The 15,993-nt window shown below is 38.4% G+C and overlaps 1 protein-coding gene across 3 annotated transcripts in view; it reads left to right on the forward strand.

Moving 5' to 3' along the window:
• Ppp3ca (protein phosphatase 3 catalytic subunit alpha) overlaps positions 1-15,993 on the forward strand; it is a 305,434-nt gene that overhangs the window by 257,770 nt on the left and 31,671 nt on the right. For all 3 annotated transcript variants that reach the window (XM_017796387.2, XM_017796386.2, XM_029560252.1), the window contains exon 9: positions 14,663-14,788. In XM_017796387.2, the coding sequence (XP_017651876.1) occupies positions 14,663-14,788 (126 nt within the window). The remainder of the gene's footprint in view (positions 1-14,662; positions 14,789-15,993) is intronic.

The following is a 15,993-nucleotide window of genomic DNA, read 5'->3' on the forward strand; positions in this document are numbered from 1 at the left end:
CCATCTAAAATACTTTGCTTACTGTCCATCTAAACAGACTAGCTCTGCCTGTAGTTACACAGTCTGTGTCCATGAAGATTTCTTTGGCTGAATGTGTGTAATGCCAGTCATATGCTCTTATAGATAGCATTTACTCATCTTTTCTAATTTGTTATACATATTTTACATCCAAGTTTTATGCCTTTGTTTTAGTTGCTTTTTCTGGTGCAGAGTTAAAATACCATGACAAGAACCTTAAAGGAGAAAGGGTTTATTTTGGCTCACAGTTCAACATTATAGTGCAACATGGCAAAGAAGACACAGCAGCCAGAGCTTGAGGAGGCACTAACCCTGCATCCACAGTCAGGAGGCAGGGTGTGATGAGTGCTTGTGATCAGCTTATTGTCTCCCTTTTATGCAATCCAGGATCCCAGCCCAGGAAATGGTGTCACCCACAGTGGACAAGTTTTTCCATCTCAATTTACCTGATCAAGATAATCACCCACAGGTGTGGCCAAAGTCCCATTCTCTGATTCCACATCTTACCAAACTCACAGTTGAGATTATGACCACCTTGTACATAGTAAGCAGTCAATACTTGGTTTAACTGAAGCTTTTTCTTCAAACAGATTGATTGTAAGACATTGTACCCTATCAGTATGGTAGCAGAGATTATTAGCTCACTTGGAATTCCTACTATAACCGGTTCTGATACTCTTTCCAAATTGGTGTTAAAGATTTGCAGAGCATTTTGCACATATTTAATTGTTTTTATGTGACTGTGGAAAGAAAAAAAGTTATTTCCTATTTACCTAAATACACCCAACAAAAGAAAACTGCGGTAATGACAGCCTTATTTTTGTCATATTTTGCCACCTGTGAAAGTGACTTCAACTGTTTACAATGACCAATACTGACCAAGCTCTCATCAAAAACATATTGTATGCAAAGCACCGTGGTAGCACTGGGGGCTATGTATCAAACAAGGCACACATAGATTTTGCCCTAATGTGCCTTATACTCCATTACCAGGATAGACAAGAATTAAATACACCAATAAAAATGAAGTATGTTTGGGAAGTGCCACAAAGAAGACAGTGGCATGTTAGAAAAGTGGAATTTGTCCCTGGGAACAGGAGTGGCTTACTTCAGGAAGTGGCATTTAAGGGTAAAATTACATAGAGCTGACGAATTCTGTGCCTGATACAAATGTCTTTTGAACAATTTAGTTTGTTCAAATACTGTAATGAACTCCTTAAAAATGTATTTTATGCCTTGCTAGAAACAGGTAGGTTTTTTTGTCTCTTATGACCTATCCCTCTGAATAGACCAGGCTCTCCATCAATGTGTCCATGAAGATTTCCTTCTTTCAGTGTTCCTCAAAATAATCTAAAATAGGGGCTGGAGAGATGGCTCAACGGATAAGAGCACTGACTGCTCTTGCAGAGGACCTGGGTTCAATTCCCAGAACCCACATGGCAACTAACAACCATCCTTAACTGCAGGTCCAGGGGAATACAATGCCTTCTTATGACCTCCTTGGGCATTGTATGACACAGGTGCACTTACACAGGCAATATACTCATACACATAAAAAATATAAATAATAAATAAAATACTTTTTAAAAATCTAAAGTAGATTACAAAGGTGTCCATACCTGACTAGTTCTCTAGTTCAGATAAGTTCTTGAGAAGGCAGGTAAGAGTATTTATAGAATATATGCAGTGTGCTTCGTAGTGCATGCCTTTAACTCAGTACTCATGGCAGCAGAAGCAGGTGGATGTCTATAACTCTGAGGCCAGGCTGGTCTGTATAGTGAGTTCCAGGTCAGCCAAGGCTATTGGGAGACCCTGTCTTTAAAAGAAAAAAGAATTATATATCTCCAGAGGTTTATCAGTATCTATATACCAGGGATTTATAACTGAGCTCTGAGGAAATCTACTGACAGGCAATAATTTTAAGGAAATTTATTAAACATATGTAATATTTGGTAAGAAAATCTAAATGACACCAAACTAATTTAGTAATCAAGACCAGACATTAAAATGACAATCAGGAAAAGAATCAATAGAATTTTGGAAGAGTAGTAGGATGGTCTGGATTTTTAAACTAGACATCATGATAGAATTACTGATGAAAGTATTTTCTTTGTCAATTTTTGACATTTTTAACATTCTCATATATTCTGAAACTAAAAGACTTGGAAAATTTACAAAGATAACATTTATAAATAAAAGGGGAATGGTGGATTGGCAGGAAGATCCCATTGTAACAGAAGAGTGAATGGATGAGTTTAGCAATTGAGGTAAGAATCTTCTGGAGAGTTGTGATGTGAACACAGAAGCAGTTGCAGCACAGCAGAAGCTATCCTGACTTGGTCCCTGGCTTCTAGCAGCAGCCCCCAGTGGCACTGTCTATACAGAATGGTGGCATCATACCTGGTAAGCTCTGTCCATCTCAAATAATGAAATCACCGCCACTAGGCTGGAGGGGGGTCTCTGGAAGGAGAGCACAGCATCCTTGCTCAGGCATCTCTGAGTGACATCCTTGCCTCTTGCTATACAGCATCTCAGAAGTTGAGAAATTCTTCAGAGTATGATGTCTGTGTTGTGCATGAGCAGAACACATAGTATTGATGCAAACATTTTTTGTAATTTTTAAAAAAAAAATTTGAGACTTTCATAGATGAATATTATCTTTGTGTTATTTCCATCCCTCCCCTCCCAGTCCCCCTCCAACTCCTATGTCCCCTCCACTCCTCTCAATTTCTTTTCCTCTTTGATTATTACTGAATGTAATATACTGAGTCCACTTAGTAGTGCTCCTGTGTACCTGTGTTTATGGCCTCCCACTTGGAATTTGATAACCTCTCAGGGAACTAGTACCTAAAGGAAATAAACTATTTCTCCTTCTTAATCTTGAGGTGGGACCCGTGACGTTTCTCTCGTCTACCTTGATATGTCAACTGCTTTAGTCATTATGCAGATCTTGTTAGACTACCATACTGTGGAGATTTCATTGGTGGAGCTTCCCAACCTTTATGGCCTCCCACTTGGAATTTGATAACCTCTCAGGGAACTAGTACCTAAAGGAAATAAACTATTTCTCCTTCTTAATCTTGAGGTGGGACCCGTGACGTTTCTCTCGTCTACCTTGATATGTCAACTGCTTTAGTCATTATGCAGATCTTGTTAGACTACCATACTGTGGAGATTTCATTGGTGGAGCTTCCCAACCATGTTCATAATGCATCAACTAGCAGCAGGTATCTTGTTCCTCTGGCTTTTACATTCTGCCTCCCCTTCTTCTGTGATGTTTCCAGATCCTTAGATGCAGAGGTTACATTATAGACATTATAGACAAGTCATTTAGAGTTGAGCAACTCACAATCACTTATTCTTTGCATTTGTCCAGTTGTAGAACTTTGTAATGGTCTCCATCTGTTTCAAAAAGAAGCTTCTTTGATGTGTAGTGAGAGGTATAACCATGTCATAAATATAAGGATACATGCTTATAGTAAGAATTTACCTTGGCCTAGGGAAGTGATAGAAGTAATTTCTTCTCTAGGGTCTGTGACCTCTCCAGCCATGTGTCACAAACACATTAAAAGAAATTTTGTGTCCCACAACTGCCAACATAGGTGGGATCACTGGCTGCCCTACAAGTTTCCCAGGATCAACCACAGACTTCCCCCATACTTAGTTTTCTCAAACCTTACTTTTTCCTTGGCCTAGCTCAAGCTGAATATCTTCTTAATTGGACCTGGGCAGTTCTTTACCTCCAATAACATTTGAATGTACAAAATGTAAGCAAATTATCATGGTACTCTTTTGGATTTGATATTAGCTAGTGAGCTATAAGCCAAATAATATTGTTGCTGTTGTTACTGTTTTGTTTTGTTTTTTTTTTTTGACTCAAGCAAAGCAATAAAAAAGATACTCAGTTTCAAAAAAGTTTCTTTTTTTCATTTATTAAATAAACATTCTCATTATTTAGCCCTTACGATAATAATAGAATTACACACTGTAGAAAAAAATAATTACTTGATAATGATGATTAAACCTCAGAGTCTCCTAAGAAGCAGTGTGGAATTTATGAAGGAGCAGAGCAGAGATTGAAAAAACTCTTCAATGTTTGTAACTCATTTATCAGTGTGAGGTGCTAGAAAAGAAGTTCATGTAGACATTTAAGGCCTAGGCGAACTCAAGATTAGGAAAGTGTGATTGCTCTTCTGAGAAATCACTGCTGTGAAATAAAGGGTGACAGTCCACCATGGCTATTCACTGTCTTTCACATACAAGGTGCATCAAGTATGCAGGAATCGCACTGGATTCTTGCCTTTTCCTTCACCATCTTCACCTGGAGTGACGTCACCTGATATATGTACTGACAGTCTGAAGCTGGTAATTTATACGGTCAATATATTTTCCCTCCAATGTAGATAGCATAGTATGCAAATTCCATTTGATTTATTCCTGCAGTATCCTACATGAAGTCACAACAGCACCTCCCACGTGCCAGTCAGTGCTCAAAGCGGTTCTCTGTGTAAATGCATTTAATCTTTGAACAACCCTTGTGAGTTGCCTTCTAATCTTGCTTTTGTTGATTTCTTTTTAAAAGCCTAGAGGCACAAAGGAATGGCATACTTGCCCCAGGTTTCCCTGAAGCTCATCCCACACAGCGCAGACATTGATGTTCAGTGGGCCAGTTCTGGAGCCCACACTGACCTCCCACCCTACTCTTTCTCTTCTGCTCAGTTATGTCGAAGTCCTCAGGGTAGTGGTCACAGAATCAGCTCCTCAACCCATGACTGTATTGTAGTTCCTTGACTCTAGCTGTTTTTCAATAAGAAAAGCTTTTGAATGAAGCATCATCTGTTGTCACTTTAAAATTACCTAAGAGATACACATCCAAATATTTGCATTTGTTGAAAAATTGGAGTTCAGTGTACCTTCTGCATTTTTATATGAATTCATCTCTCCCTTTTAAAGGTGTCCCTTCAAGTACTTAACACTTGTGCTTGTGTTTATTTAGTTCTGCTGTGTGCCATTGCTGGAGGCCAGTGTTTAAATCAGGTAGTTTCAGACCGGTATCCGCTGGCTTTAAGCATGGCAGTAATGGAAGGCAGGTTAAAGTAGAAAATAACACATTAAGATATAATGGTTATACATTACTCACAATATTTAGTGTGTGTGTATGTGTGTGTGTGTGTGTGTGTGTGTGTGTGTGTACAGGTGCGCACTTGCCATAGCACGTGCTTATGGAGGTCAGAGGACAACTCTCAGGAGTTCGTTCTCCCCTGCCACCTTGTGGGATCTGGGGACTGACCTCAGGTCATTAGGCCCATGGGCAAACACCTGTATGTGCTGAGTCATCTCAGCAGCCTCCACTATGTATTTCATTTGAATTAACCTATGCAGAGCCTCAGTGTCTTTGTTCTACCAGACAGCCTTCCTGACTTTGTAATAATTACCACTACATAACTGTAAATTTAACCAGTGAAGTAATTAAGACTTTCAGCTGTAACACAAGTAAAATGCTTATTTTTCATAGAGGTTTGCATATAATAAAACTTCCTGAATTTCACTTCTCAAGACTGTGTAAAACTAAGTATATGTAAAAATGCCATAAGGAATCTGCTACTTTTTAAGCTGATCAAAAATAATCATAATTTTAATAGAAAATGGAATGGACGACCCCCCCCCCCACACACACACACGCACATGCTGCATCCTGTGTCTTCTACACAGATCCATTGCTGAATGATCTTTGCTGGTTGAACAAGAACAGCCAGGGTTGTATCTTGACACAATCTTCTTATAATAACTTTATTTTGGATTATTACATTGGACTGAATCCTACTAATGTGTGAATCTACACAGCCTTTAGCAGGGCAAAACACAAGTACTAATAGCAGTTCCAGACTTGAATCAGTGGATGGCTGGTCAGTTGATATTCACTACCTGGAAATTGTAGGCCACAAGAATCTTTTGGACTTTCCCCAGATGATGCCCAATAATCTTGCATGGCATTGCTTCCATGGAAAATAATATTGATAGCAGGTATATGGACTTAAGAGTGACTCAGGAGCAAGGAGAAGCAGTGACAACATAGAACCACCACAAGCTACAGCTCAGGGCTTGATACAGCCTTGGAGGTGAATGGTTGTTCAGCAATTGCATAGAGATAACTCCAGTTCCAGGATGCCTCCGCCAAGGCATGGTTCTCCTTAGTACACATTTGGAGTTGGTACGTATCCGTTGTAGCAAAGAGAGAAAGTGTGAGCACTGTTCCCTGGGTTCCCGTTCTCCACAACCTTAACATTGCAGCAAAAGCCCTCAATTTTTAAGTCTACACTCACTTCAACCTAACTTAAGCATTATAATAAAATGTATTAGAACATGAAGTCATATAACAGCTGAAATTGGTAAGGAACTCCTGTTCTTTCTTATTAACAAGAAATATTTAATACAATAAATTGTCTGTGAAATTGTAACAGTAGTAATTTGCAGTGTTTGATGAACTTGAGCTGATTACAGAGATGATATTTCATTTCCAAATTTGGTGGATGCCAGTATGTGGAACAAAGGGCAGGATTTTAAAAGGGAGGGTAAGGGCTAGAGAGATGGCTCAGCAGTTAGTAACACTGACTGTTCTTGGAGAAGACCTGGGTTCTAATCCTAACACCTACATGGCAGCTAACAACTGTCTCTAACTCCAGTTCCAGGGGATCTGACAGTCTCTTCTGTCTTCTGCAGGCATTGCATGACATGGTTGCACTTACATAGATGCAGGCAATACACGCATACACAAAAAATAATAATAAAACTAAAAAGGGAACGCTAAATTTCAAAAGTAGACAGACATCCCCTTGAGGAATTTGAAGCCGAATTACAAAATTTTGTTTCTCTGTTTCATCTAATCATATATATTATTCTGTATATTTACCATAAATACTATTTATTTGATGTTCGTACCTTGAAAATGAGAAGTCAGGTATTATTTCTGTTTTGCAATTTTAGAAAATAAAGCAGGGCCAAGGTAAAAGTGCCTGCTGCTGAACACAATGACCTGGATTGAATTCACGTGGTGGAAAGAGTCCAGGCTCCTACAGTTTCTCCTCTGACTTCCGTGTGTGTGTGTGTGTGTGTGTGTGTGTGTGTGTGTGTGTAACTACACACTAAATATAAATAAATAAATGTAATTTTAAAAAGAAGGAAAAGCTTAAATAATGAGAAATATTTACCCATTCCTACTCATTTGCTATGACAGAGCCTGCATTATTTCTACTTCTTCTGTTTTACACACTAGCTTGCAGATTTATGACAGAAAATGTTTTGTCTCTGAGGTGATATGGTGCCATATCCCTAAGTCCCTTCATGCACCATTTAGACGTCTCATGTATTATTAGTTCTGGTTTTATTATCAGGGTACATTTTTGAAAACGTCTTTTTGTTTCTTCCTTTTGTCTTTGCCTTTTCTGAGCCCTTTCCTTGATCTTTTCTTCAAATAAATGAGCATCAACTATATGCAAATATATTACTATAAAAGAGGAAAAGAAGGATGTGTATGTCATCCTTTCCATTGCCTTCTGCTCTTCCCAAATCCTGTTCTATAACAGTAACCTTGTTCAGAATGTGCTAATGCTGTGTTTAAAAGTGAGGTTGTAGAATCACACATTCAAGGCCTGCCTGGGAAACTAAGCAAGTTAAAGCAGCCTCCACAACTTAGCAAGACTTTGTCTCAAAAATCAAAACTTTTGACCGGATATAGTGGATACAAGCCTTTAATCCCCGCACTTGGTAGGCAGAGGCAAGCAGATCTCTGAGTTCTAGGCCAATCTGATGTACACAGTAAGTTCCAGGCCAGCCAGAGCTGCATAATGAGAATTTGTCTCAAAAAATTAAAGTTGTTTTCAAAAGCCACAAAAAGACTAAAGACATAGCCCACTGGTACACTGTTTATCTAACATGTGCAAGGCCTTCAGTCCAGTTTTCAGTACGGACTAAAAAAGAAAGGAGGAAGGTATACATGCCCAAATATGAATGTGTGTATACATGCACATACATATGAATCATAAGGCTTGTTCAGAATGTTTCACAGAAATATCTGGCACAGTCTCCTTCCTTCCTTTATGTAAAATAATATCATCTAAATTTTACACAAGTTTGTGACAAAGCTTTAAAAATACTACATGTAGGTACCATAAAAGATGCATATAACAAACATATCAGAGCTGTATGGGTGTTAGAAGTGCACTCCCATCTTCTGAATGAGAGGAGTGCAACAGAGGCTGGATGTAGGCACAAAGGGGCTACTTATGGTGGGTGCCTGTGTATCCTTCATACCTATAATAGAATTCATATTCTCTGACCACAAAATGTAATAATAAGTAGTTCCGTAAGATCATGAATGCTAGTTTGCTTCATGACAGCAAACTTTTTGCTTTGTACATATAACTCAAAATATGTTAAGTTCCTTGAATAATAGTGGAATTTATTGTTCACTAAATCATGATCATATTTCAAGTAAGACATATTGTTTATATCCATTAGTAATAAAGCATCTTAAGTTTACTCAGTATATGGAAATTACTAAACATTTATTTGCCTGTGAAGAATTCTATATTAGGTACTGAATCTAATAATGAAAAAGCTATATTTCTTATACTGAGAAATAGCATTGTGACTGAATTAATTGAAAAGTGAAGACTTGAAATCCATCTTGACGAAAGCCTTGGACATGCACTTTGCACCTAAGGTTGTGAAGTGTAGAGTAGGAGTGACCTTCAGAGCCGTTCCCTGCCACCAAATAGAGCAGCTATCATGACCTGGTAAATTGCTCTTTCCTAAGTCATTAAAAATAATCTTAAATAGAAACCATCAAACAACAAGTAACTGAGCTGAGTCAGATTTAGAAAAGCAAGGAACCATCGAATCTATTCATATTTTGGTATAACATGTACTACAAAAAAGTGTGCATATATATGAACATACATACATATGTTTGTGTAATCTTAAATGGAAAGCATAGTTCCCAAAGATAATCTTTAGGAAAAAAAAAGGCAGATTTTTAAAATGCACAGTGTTCCTTGCAGAATCAGAAACGCTTTGCCTACAACATCTAGTATAATCCAGATCTGCTGCTAGAAAATATTGAGTGCATAAGTTTCACCTCAGGAATCTGATCCTCTGAGCCCTTATGCCGCCTTCCATAGGATACTGCAAAAGGAACACATTGGTGCTGGGTTTTCTGCGATGGCATCTGTGGGTGGAAAATCTGGAAGGCAAGTGCATCCTGGAACTGTTAGGCTTTTTTGATATTTCTGGATAGATTATGATGATTCTGCTTGTGGCGTGCCCCCATTTGGTTTGCACATCTTTATTGCTTTTCTGTCTGCTTTTCCATCTCTTGAAGATGGACATAGAAAGTCAGTTGCAGATAAGGAGATGAAAGATCTTAACAGAGAGTGAAAAAAATAAATAAATAAAATTCAAGGGATTTCCATGGTTGACTGCTGTGCTCTCCTACCTGAAGACAAGATTAGGAACTCTGGGATTTATAACTACTAGCCCAATAGATTTTTGTTTTGTTTTCCAGAAGAGTTGTAGATTTGTATGAAGTGGTGTTAGAATGTGCTGATAAGCCCGTGCTTTGGTGAGCTAGCTGCTTCTTCCTGGTGGCAGTGTTTGGATGACATCTCCAGCCTTCCAGGTTCTCCTTTGCGGTTGCTGTTATTACCATTTCTTCTGGCTGTGTTGTTGGCTCTCCTCGCTCTTAACTATTGCAGGAAAAGATGTTGACAAAGTCTAGAAATTATTATTAAGTGAATTTTCTGTGTGTCCCAACAATTCCACATTTTTAACTCAGAGAAACCCCTTTGCTCCACGAATTTGGCTGGAGTCCAGTGATTTAGTGCATGCTGTGACAGAGCAAGGGCATAATGTATGGATTATATTCCCTGGGCTCACTGGATGCAAGAAGATTGGTGATGTTGTTGAAAGCAGTAGAGTATTTAAGATGTCCTCAACAGTAGAGTGCTTGCTTTGCATGTATGAGGCCTGGGCTTAACCCCTGAAGTCCCATAAATGAATGAAGTAATTAATAATAGGGGTCCAGTTTCCCTTTCCCGTTTAGCAAAAAGGACTTGGCCCTTAGCAGCTGGTTTGAAATCTGCAGAAACATGCATTTGAAAACAGAGTTCTACAGGTAAATAAAAATGGTTGGGCCAAATAATGGCATAATTTTCAAATGATTTATTCTGACATCAAAAGAATGAACAGTCTAGCCTCTGGATTTCTAGGACTGCTATTCTTGCCATTGTATAAATTTTCTTCTTGCAGATTGTCACACCTGACAGTGCAATAGAGAAGCTTTGTGTCTGTGCTGTTAAGTCATGGTGAATAACTTAGGCCCATGAATGTGTCAGATGTCTCTCCATACCTCTGGTAGACAAGTTAAGTGATATGAGGTCTTGTGACATTGCCAGTAGAATAGAGAAGCTCCTCAATAGTAGACAGCAGACTTTATTTTTCCTTTTGTCTCTCAAAGTCTCAACAGGTGGTCTCTCCAGTAATTCTTGAATTACAGTCACTTATATTATCTTTACTGTGTGGGAGATGGGAGTCTTTCAAGACTTCAGAGAAGAGCTCACTATAGGGCTCCAGTTGTGTTTTGTAATCCCAATGAAGGCAGGAGGCAGGGGCGGAAGATGTGGGAGGTGGAAGATGAAATTTTAACTGTGGATTTCGTGACTGCAGATATTTCAGACTAATTTTTCATGTATTTGGGTGATATATAGTTATTTTGCAAAAATATCAAAATTTATGAGTAATTTATTAATGTGATGTTGTTCAGAGTTTTTGCACAAATATGTCATGTTATTAAAAAGGAATACCTGTAGAGGTTTTGCTGTATAAGTTAAAGATATTCTTTTTTTAAGTCAGTGAGTAAGGGAAAGATCTATTAGCAATACCTGTAAATTTACTGAGAATATTAATCTGTCATTGTGTTAATAATAAGGTTTTTCTTCTAGACGTTTGTTAATATCATTTAAATAGGAAAGATATCATATACATTTTCTAAATAAACCCACATATTCAGGTAAGGAAACTGAGATGTAGCCCAAAGACATTAAGTGACACTGGGTCTTCTAAGTAATTAGTGACAAAATATTCTAGCTGTCTGGAATTTTGGTCTTCTTGACTAGTGCTCTTTTTAAAAGAGATTAATTATGGAAGGAAAAAGAGTCTGTGTCCAAACTTTGATAGACGTTAAGGAGTTTGTGTTGTTCGGGTGAATGCATACATATACTTAAAGAACAAATGCTTTATAGTCAGGCCAAAAGCTGACATTTGCTGCTTTCAATATGTGGGCAGGTAACTTAAACAAATGATAAGATCCCTTTGGTCAAATGTTGTGATTTGCAATTACACTCATAAAGTCTAAACAGAGTACCTGAGTATGCCTAGATGATCAGTAAATGTTTGCTGCTGTTGAAATATACCATTTTTATTGTTAATAAACAAAAATAAGCAATATTAGCTTAAGCAGTAGGTATTGAAGGAAGCTGTGGTAAGCCAGTGTTGAAAGTTTTTATCTCGCCAGCTACAAAATACAAAAGAAGCCCACCCTCTGTCTGTGAATTTGCATACCATCTCACTCCAACATATATTTTGGCAAAAGCTAAAATGTCTTGAAATATGAATACCATGTTCAAAGATAAACTAGTATAATAGGAATGGAATTCATGTACGTATAATTTGTGAAGGACAGCCAGGAACAGTGGAAAAGGGATGAGTTTGGTGTCTGGAAAAGCTGAGTTCGAAAGGGGATGAGGTCTGTCAGCTGCCAGTTGCATGACACGATCACATTTCTTACTTCTCCACTGAAATATCTCTGTCTGCAGATAAGGACAGGCCCCCTGCCTTCCAAGATTGGTTCTGTTTTGATAATCAAGTGACATACAGCTTTTCCTGTCCTTCAGAGCAATGTTAATCATAAGATAGCCATGTCTCAATATGCCCCAGGACTCTCTGTGAACATCACAATTCCAAGATGCTCAAGTCCCTTACACTAAGGGGCATAATGTTTGCATAGAACCTAAATATATCATGTTTTATGTGTTAAATCATCTACATCACTGTATAATACCAAATACAGTGGAAGAGCCACGCGAATAGCTGCTATGCTGAATTCTTGAGGGACTAATAGCAAGAAAAAAAGTCTGCATGTTCAGTACAGACAGTTTCTTTTTGTCAAACGTTTTCCATGCCATTTTGTTTGAATCCATGTGTCGATGGCTAGTGAGGGCTGACTGAACCGTCACTAGCCTCCTGCTATACCACCAGCCTAATGGTAATAAAAAGTGAGGCTGACTTAGAGGAGAATTACTCTGAAAAAGCAGTTGAGATCTTAAAAAGATTCTTTTGAAGATGAAAAAAATGTATGTGATAGTATAATACATACTACAGATCGTGTTCATGGACTTAGTACTCAACACTAGAAATACTCGCCTGTCCTGTCCTGAAGACCAGACATATTAGTGGGGTAATTTTTTGTGACTTTTCACTTTTGAATGCTTTTAATATTACAATAAGTTAATATTACAATAATTTTCCTAGTTCAAATGGCATTTTGCATAAAGGATAGAATACTGTAAAAGAGAATTTCCCAAAATGTATGCAGGATTCAGTATTCTCAAAAGAAGAGAATTATGGCTTCCTTTATACTTGTGTTAACTGTGGCTTTTACCTTGTGTCCAGTGTGTCTGAGTCTGTTCTCTGGACCCATGTTAGTCAACTAGGTCTATAATTCAAACAAAGATGAATTAACTACACATTGCTAAAAACACCACCGTGTTGTTAGACTGCAGTAGAATATTTATAACTAGTCAAATCACAAAATAAAGAGATGTATTTTTGCTGTGCTCTGCACCCGTCTAGCAACACAAAAGATTATGTTAGTCCTAGGTTATAGTTTCAGAGGCACTGCCCGTCTGGCATGCATCAAGATTGTGGATGCATGAGTGAAAAGTAGCCAGAAGCATCTCATAGGAAGGAAAGCTTGAAGGGACTGGGAACAGTTAGCTTGAAGGGAGGTTGTAGGGGAAATGTCAAAGTTTGTATCCACCTTCCGAGCATCTACTCTAAGTGATACATGACACAGAAAGACTCCAAAGTCTGTTCTGTGGTACTTGTCCTTTAAGACAGGGGAAGAAGTCAAGCACATACACATATGTGTAGAATAACACTGATCAAAGTTTCATGACAGGTACACCATGGGTGTGAAAGTCAAAGGCTTTTAGAGTTCAAGGAAAGCAAGATAATATGTCCACCAAAGGCAATCAGAAAAGGTTTTGCTGAGGGTATGGTGCTTGGGCCTTGTTCCAAGCCCTGGGAAGGACTTGGACATTCAGAAACTGAGAACACATTCCAGTGTGTTCTGGAGGGATCAAATGCAGTTTTGACAGCATTGTTATGTTAAAGACAGCATGTGTGAGGCTCTGCATTCATGTCAAAACTCAAGCCCAAATAGATTTTAAAGGCTGCTTTTGTTTTGTTATCTGTAAACACATGCTACAAAATATTCTTCATATGAAAGTCAGCTTAAAAATAAAAAGTAATGAAATGGTTTTCTGTATAATCAACTAGTAAACGTAAATAGCCCATTTGGTGTTATATAAGATCTGCAGAATACATATTGTTAATGCAATACTAGTCATGCCTTGGTCAGATAATAAAAATGAGATCTTAGCCAGGCATGGTGGCTCATGCTTTTAATCCCAGCACTCAGAGACAGAGACAGGGGGAATCTCTGAGTTCAAGGCCAGCCTGGCCTACATAGTGAGTTCCAGGACAGCTGGGGCTACAGAGAGACCTTGTCTCAAAAAGACAAAAAATAAATAAAAATGAGATTATCATTGTTATTATTTAAAGAGTTATCATTTAGAAACAGAAAGATATTTATTCTGTATCTTTTCAGGTGCAAAATTAAAGTTAGTGGTCAGTAGGTACTAAAAGCAGGTTAATTCAACCCCAGACTGTCCCTTAATTTAAGATCAACTATACATAGGCTAGGAATTCCCATCGAAACAAGTGGTTCTACCATCACTGAAAGAGCTCACAGAGCTCGGTTAACCCTATGTTGATTGACCAGGATTGCCACAGACGAAATCTCCATATCCTGTTAGAAGTAAGACTACTGTGTTCACATAGGGTCTGCCCAGCCTGCGGGCTCCTCAGGGAGCAGGAAAAAGTATTGCTTCTGGAGACCCGGGTTGCTGCAGCTTTTTCTGAGTCAAGGCTATCATCAGCAGTGTATTCTATGGTGGGACTCAATCCAAATATCTTACTGTATTTATTCAAGGTGTTATATAAGACTAGAACACCCCTGGCCACAAGAGGTGCTTGATCTCACTGCTGACAGTTGATTAACTATTTTCTGTAAATGTTTTCCAGATTGCACTGCCCTTCATATCTGCCATCCACACATTGTGCATAGCATCTTCTATGAGGCTTAAGTCCATAAGTAGTGCAAGATTCAGGGCTGATTAAGCTGTTTGCATTGATGGTTTGGTGCTTTTGTCAAATACTTGAATTTTCTTGATCACCAACTAAGGCCATGTATAGAAATAGAAATATGGCTGTGACTCTAATGTCCTTTTTGTCTTTTTTTGTTTAGCTGCAGTATTGAAATATGAGAACAATGTTATGAATATCAGGCAGTTCAACTGTTCCCCCCATCCATACTGGCTCCCAAATTTCATGGATGTTTTCACCTGGTCACTGCCATTTGTTGGAGAGAAAGGTATGTTGTAGAGTTCTGAGGTGTAATTAATGATGGTACAGGAAGAAAAGAGAGATGCATTCTGTTTTACCATGAACACTCACAGAAACACTTGTTTTAACTGACACAGTTCCCAATTGATACCATGAGAGAAAGATTGGGAAGGTATACCTGTGTGTGTTAACCCTGTGTATGTTAACAAGGTGCACCCTGTGTGTGTTAACAAGGTGCACCCTGTGTGTGTTAACAAAGTGTACCCTGTGTGTGTTTACAAGATGCAGCGAGTAATTTGGGGCCAAACAAGGAACACTGAAAAAAATTACAGTCTCATCTGAATAATATAGCGCCTCTTTAAGATAATAATAGAAATAAAGTTTTCTCTGGTTTCAAGCCTTCTCTTCCTACTTCTAGGTACTATAATCCCAAAGCAACATTTTTATTTTACAAAGTACCTGACAAACTAAAAGGTTAGGTTCTGGAGAGATGGCTCAGCAGTGAAGAGCACTGGCTACTCTTGCAGAAGACCAGAATTTAGTTCTTAGCACCCACATGGCAGCAAACAACCATCCATAACTCCAGTTCCAGGGGATCCAACAACCTCTTCTGACCTTTGCAGGCATTGCACGACACAGGTACACTTACATACATGCAGGTGATACACTCATACACATAAAATTAAAATAAAATATTAAAAGGTTAGAATAGTCATGTTTTGCTTATAGTCCTCGTGTTAATAATTACCATTGCATAGCTTAATGCCTGCAGTAATTTGAAAGACAACATGTAAAGCAACAAAAATGGAGTTCATTAAAAAACAGAGCATGCCCTAGTGTGCTTTAGGGGAGAGAACAGTGAGACATTGATATTTAGAGTTGCCTATCGGCTTACTCGCACCAATTTTTCAGAATTAGCTTTCCGTTCCTCCATCCTTTTCTTCCTCCCTTCCTTCCCCATTTGGTTTGCTTTCATATTTCGACCTAAACTTCAGGAAAAATTATATGGAAAAGCCAGCAGCCCCTGAGCTGTAGCCAGGAAGCCAGACTGATAGAGTGAGTCATTCCGCATGCATTTTTGCACATGATGTAGGAGAAGGCCATGGGCACAATAATAGAAATCTCCGCATAGCTCAGAAAATGAGGTCTTATGGGGAGTTTCGGAAAAAGCTATACATGTTTTGAGACCCTACAATACTTATGGAGTGGGTTTTTTAAATATTTATTATTTTT

Source organism: Nannospalax galili, unplaced genomic scaffold, assembly GCF_000622305.1.
Source record: "Nannospalax galili isolate Female #2095 unplaced genomic scaffold, S.galili_v1.0 scaffold189, whole genome shotgun sequence".
Classification (NCBI taxonomy): domain Eukaryota; kingdom Metazoa; phylum Chordata; class Mammalia; order Rodentia; family Spalacidae; genus Nannospalax; species Nannospalax galili.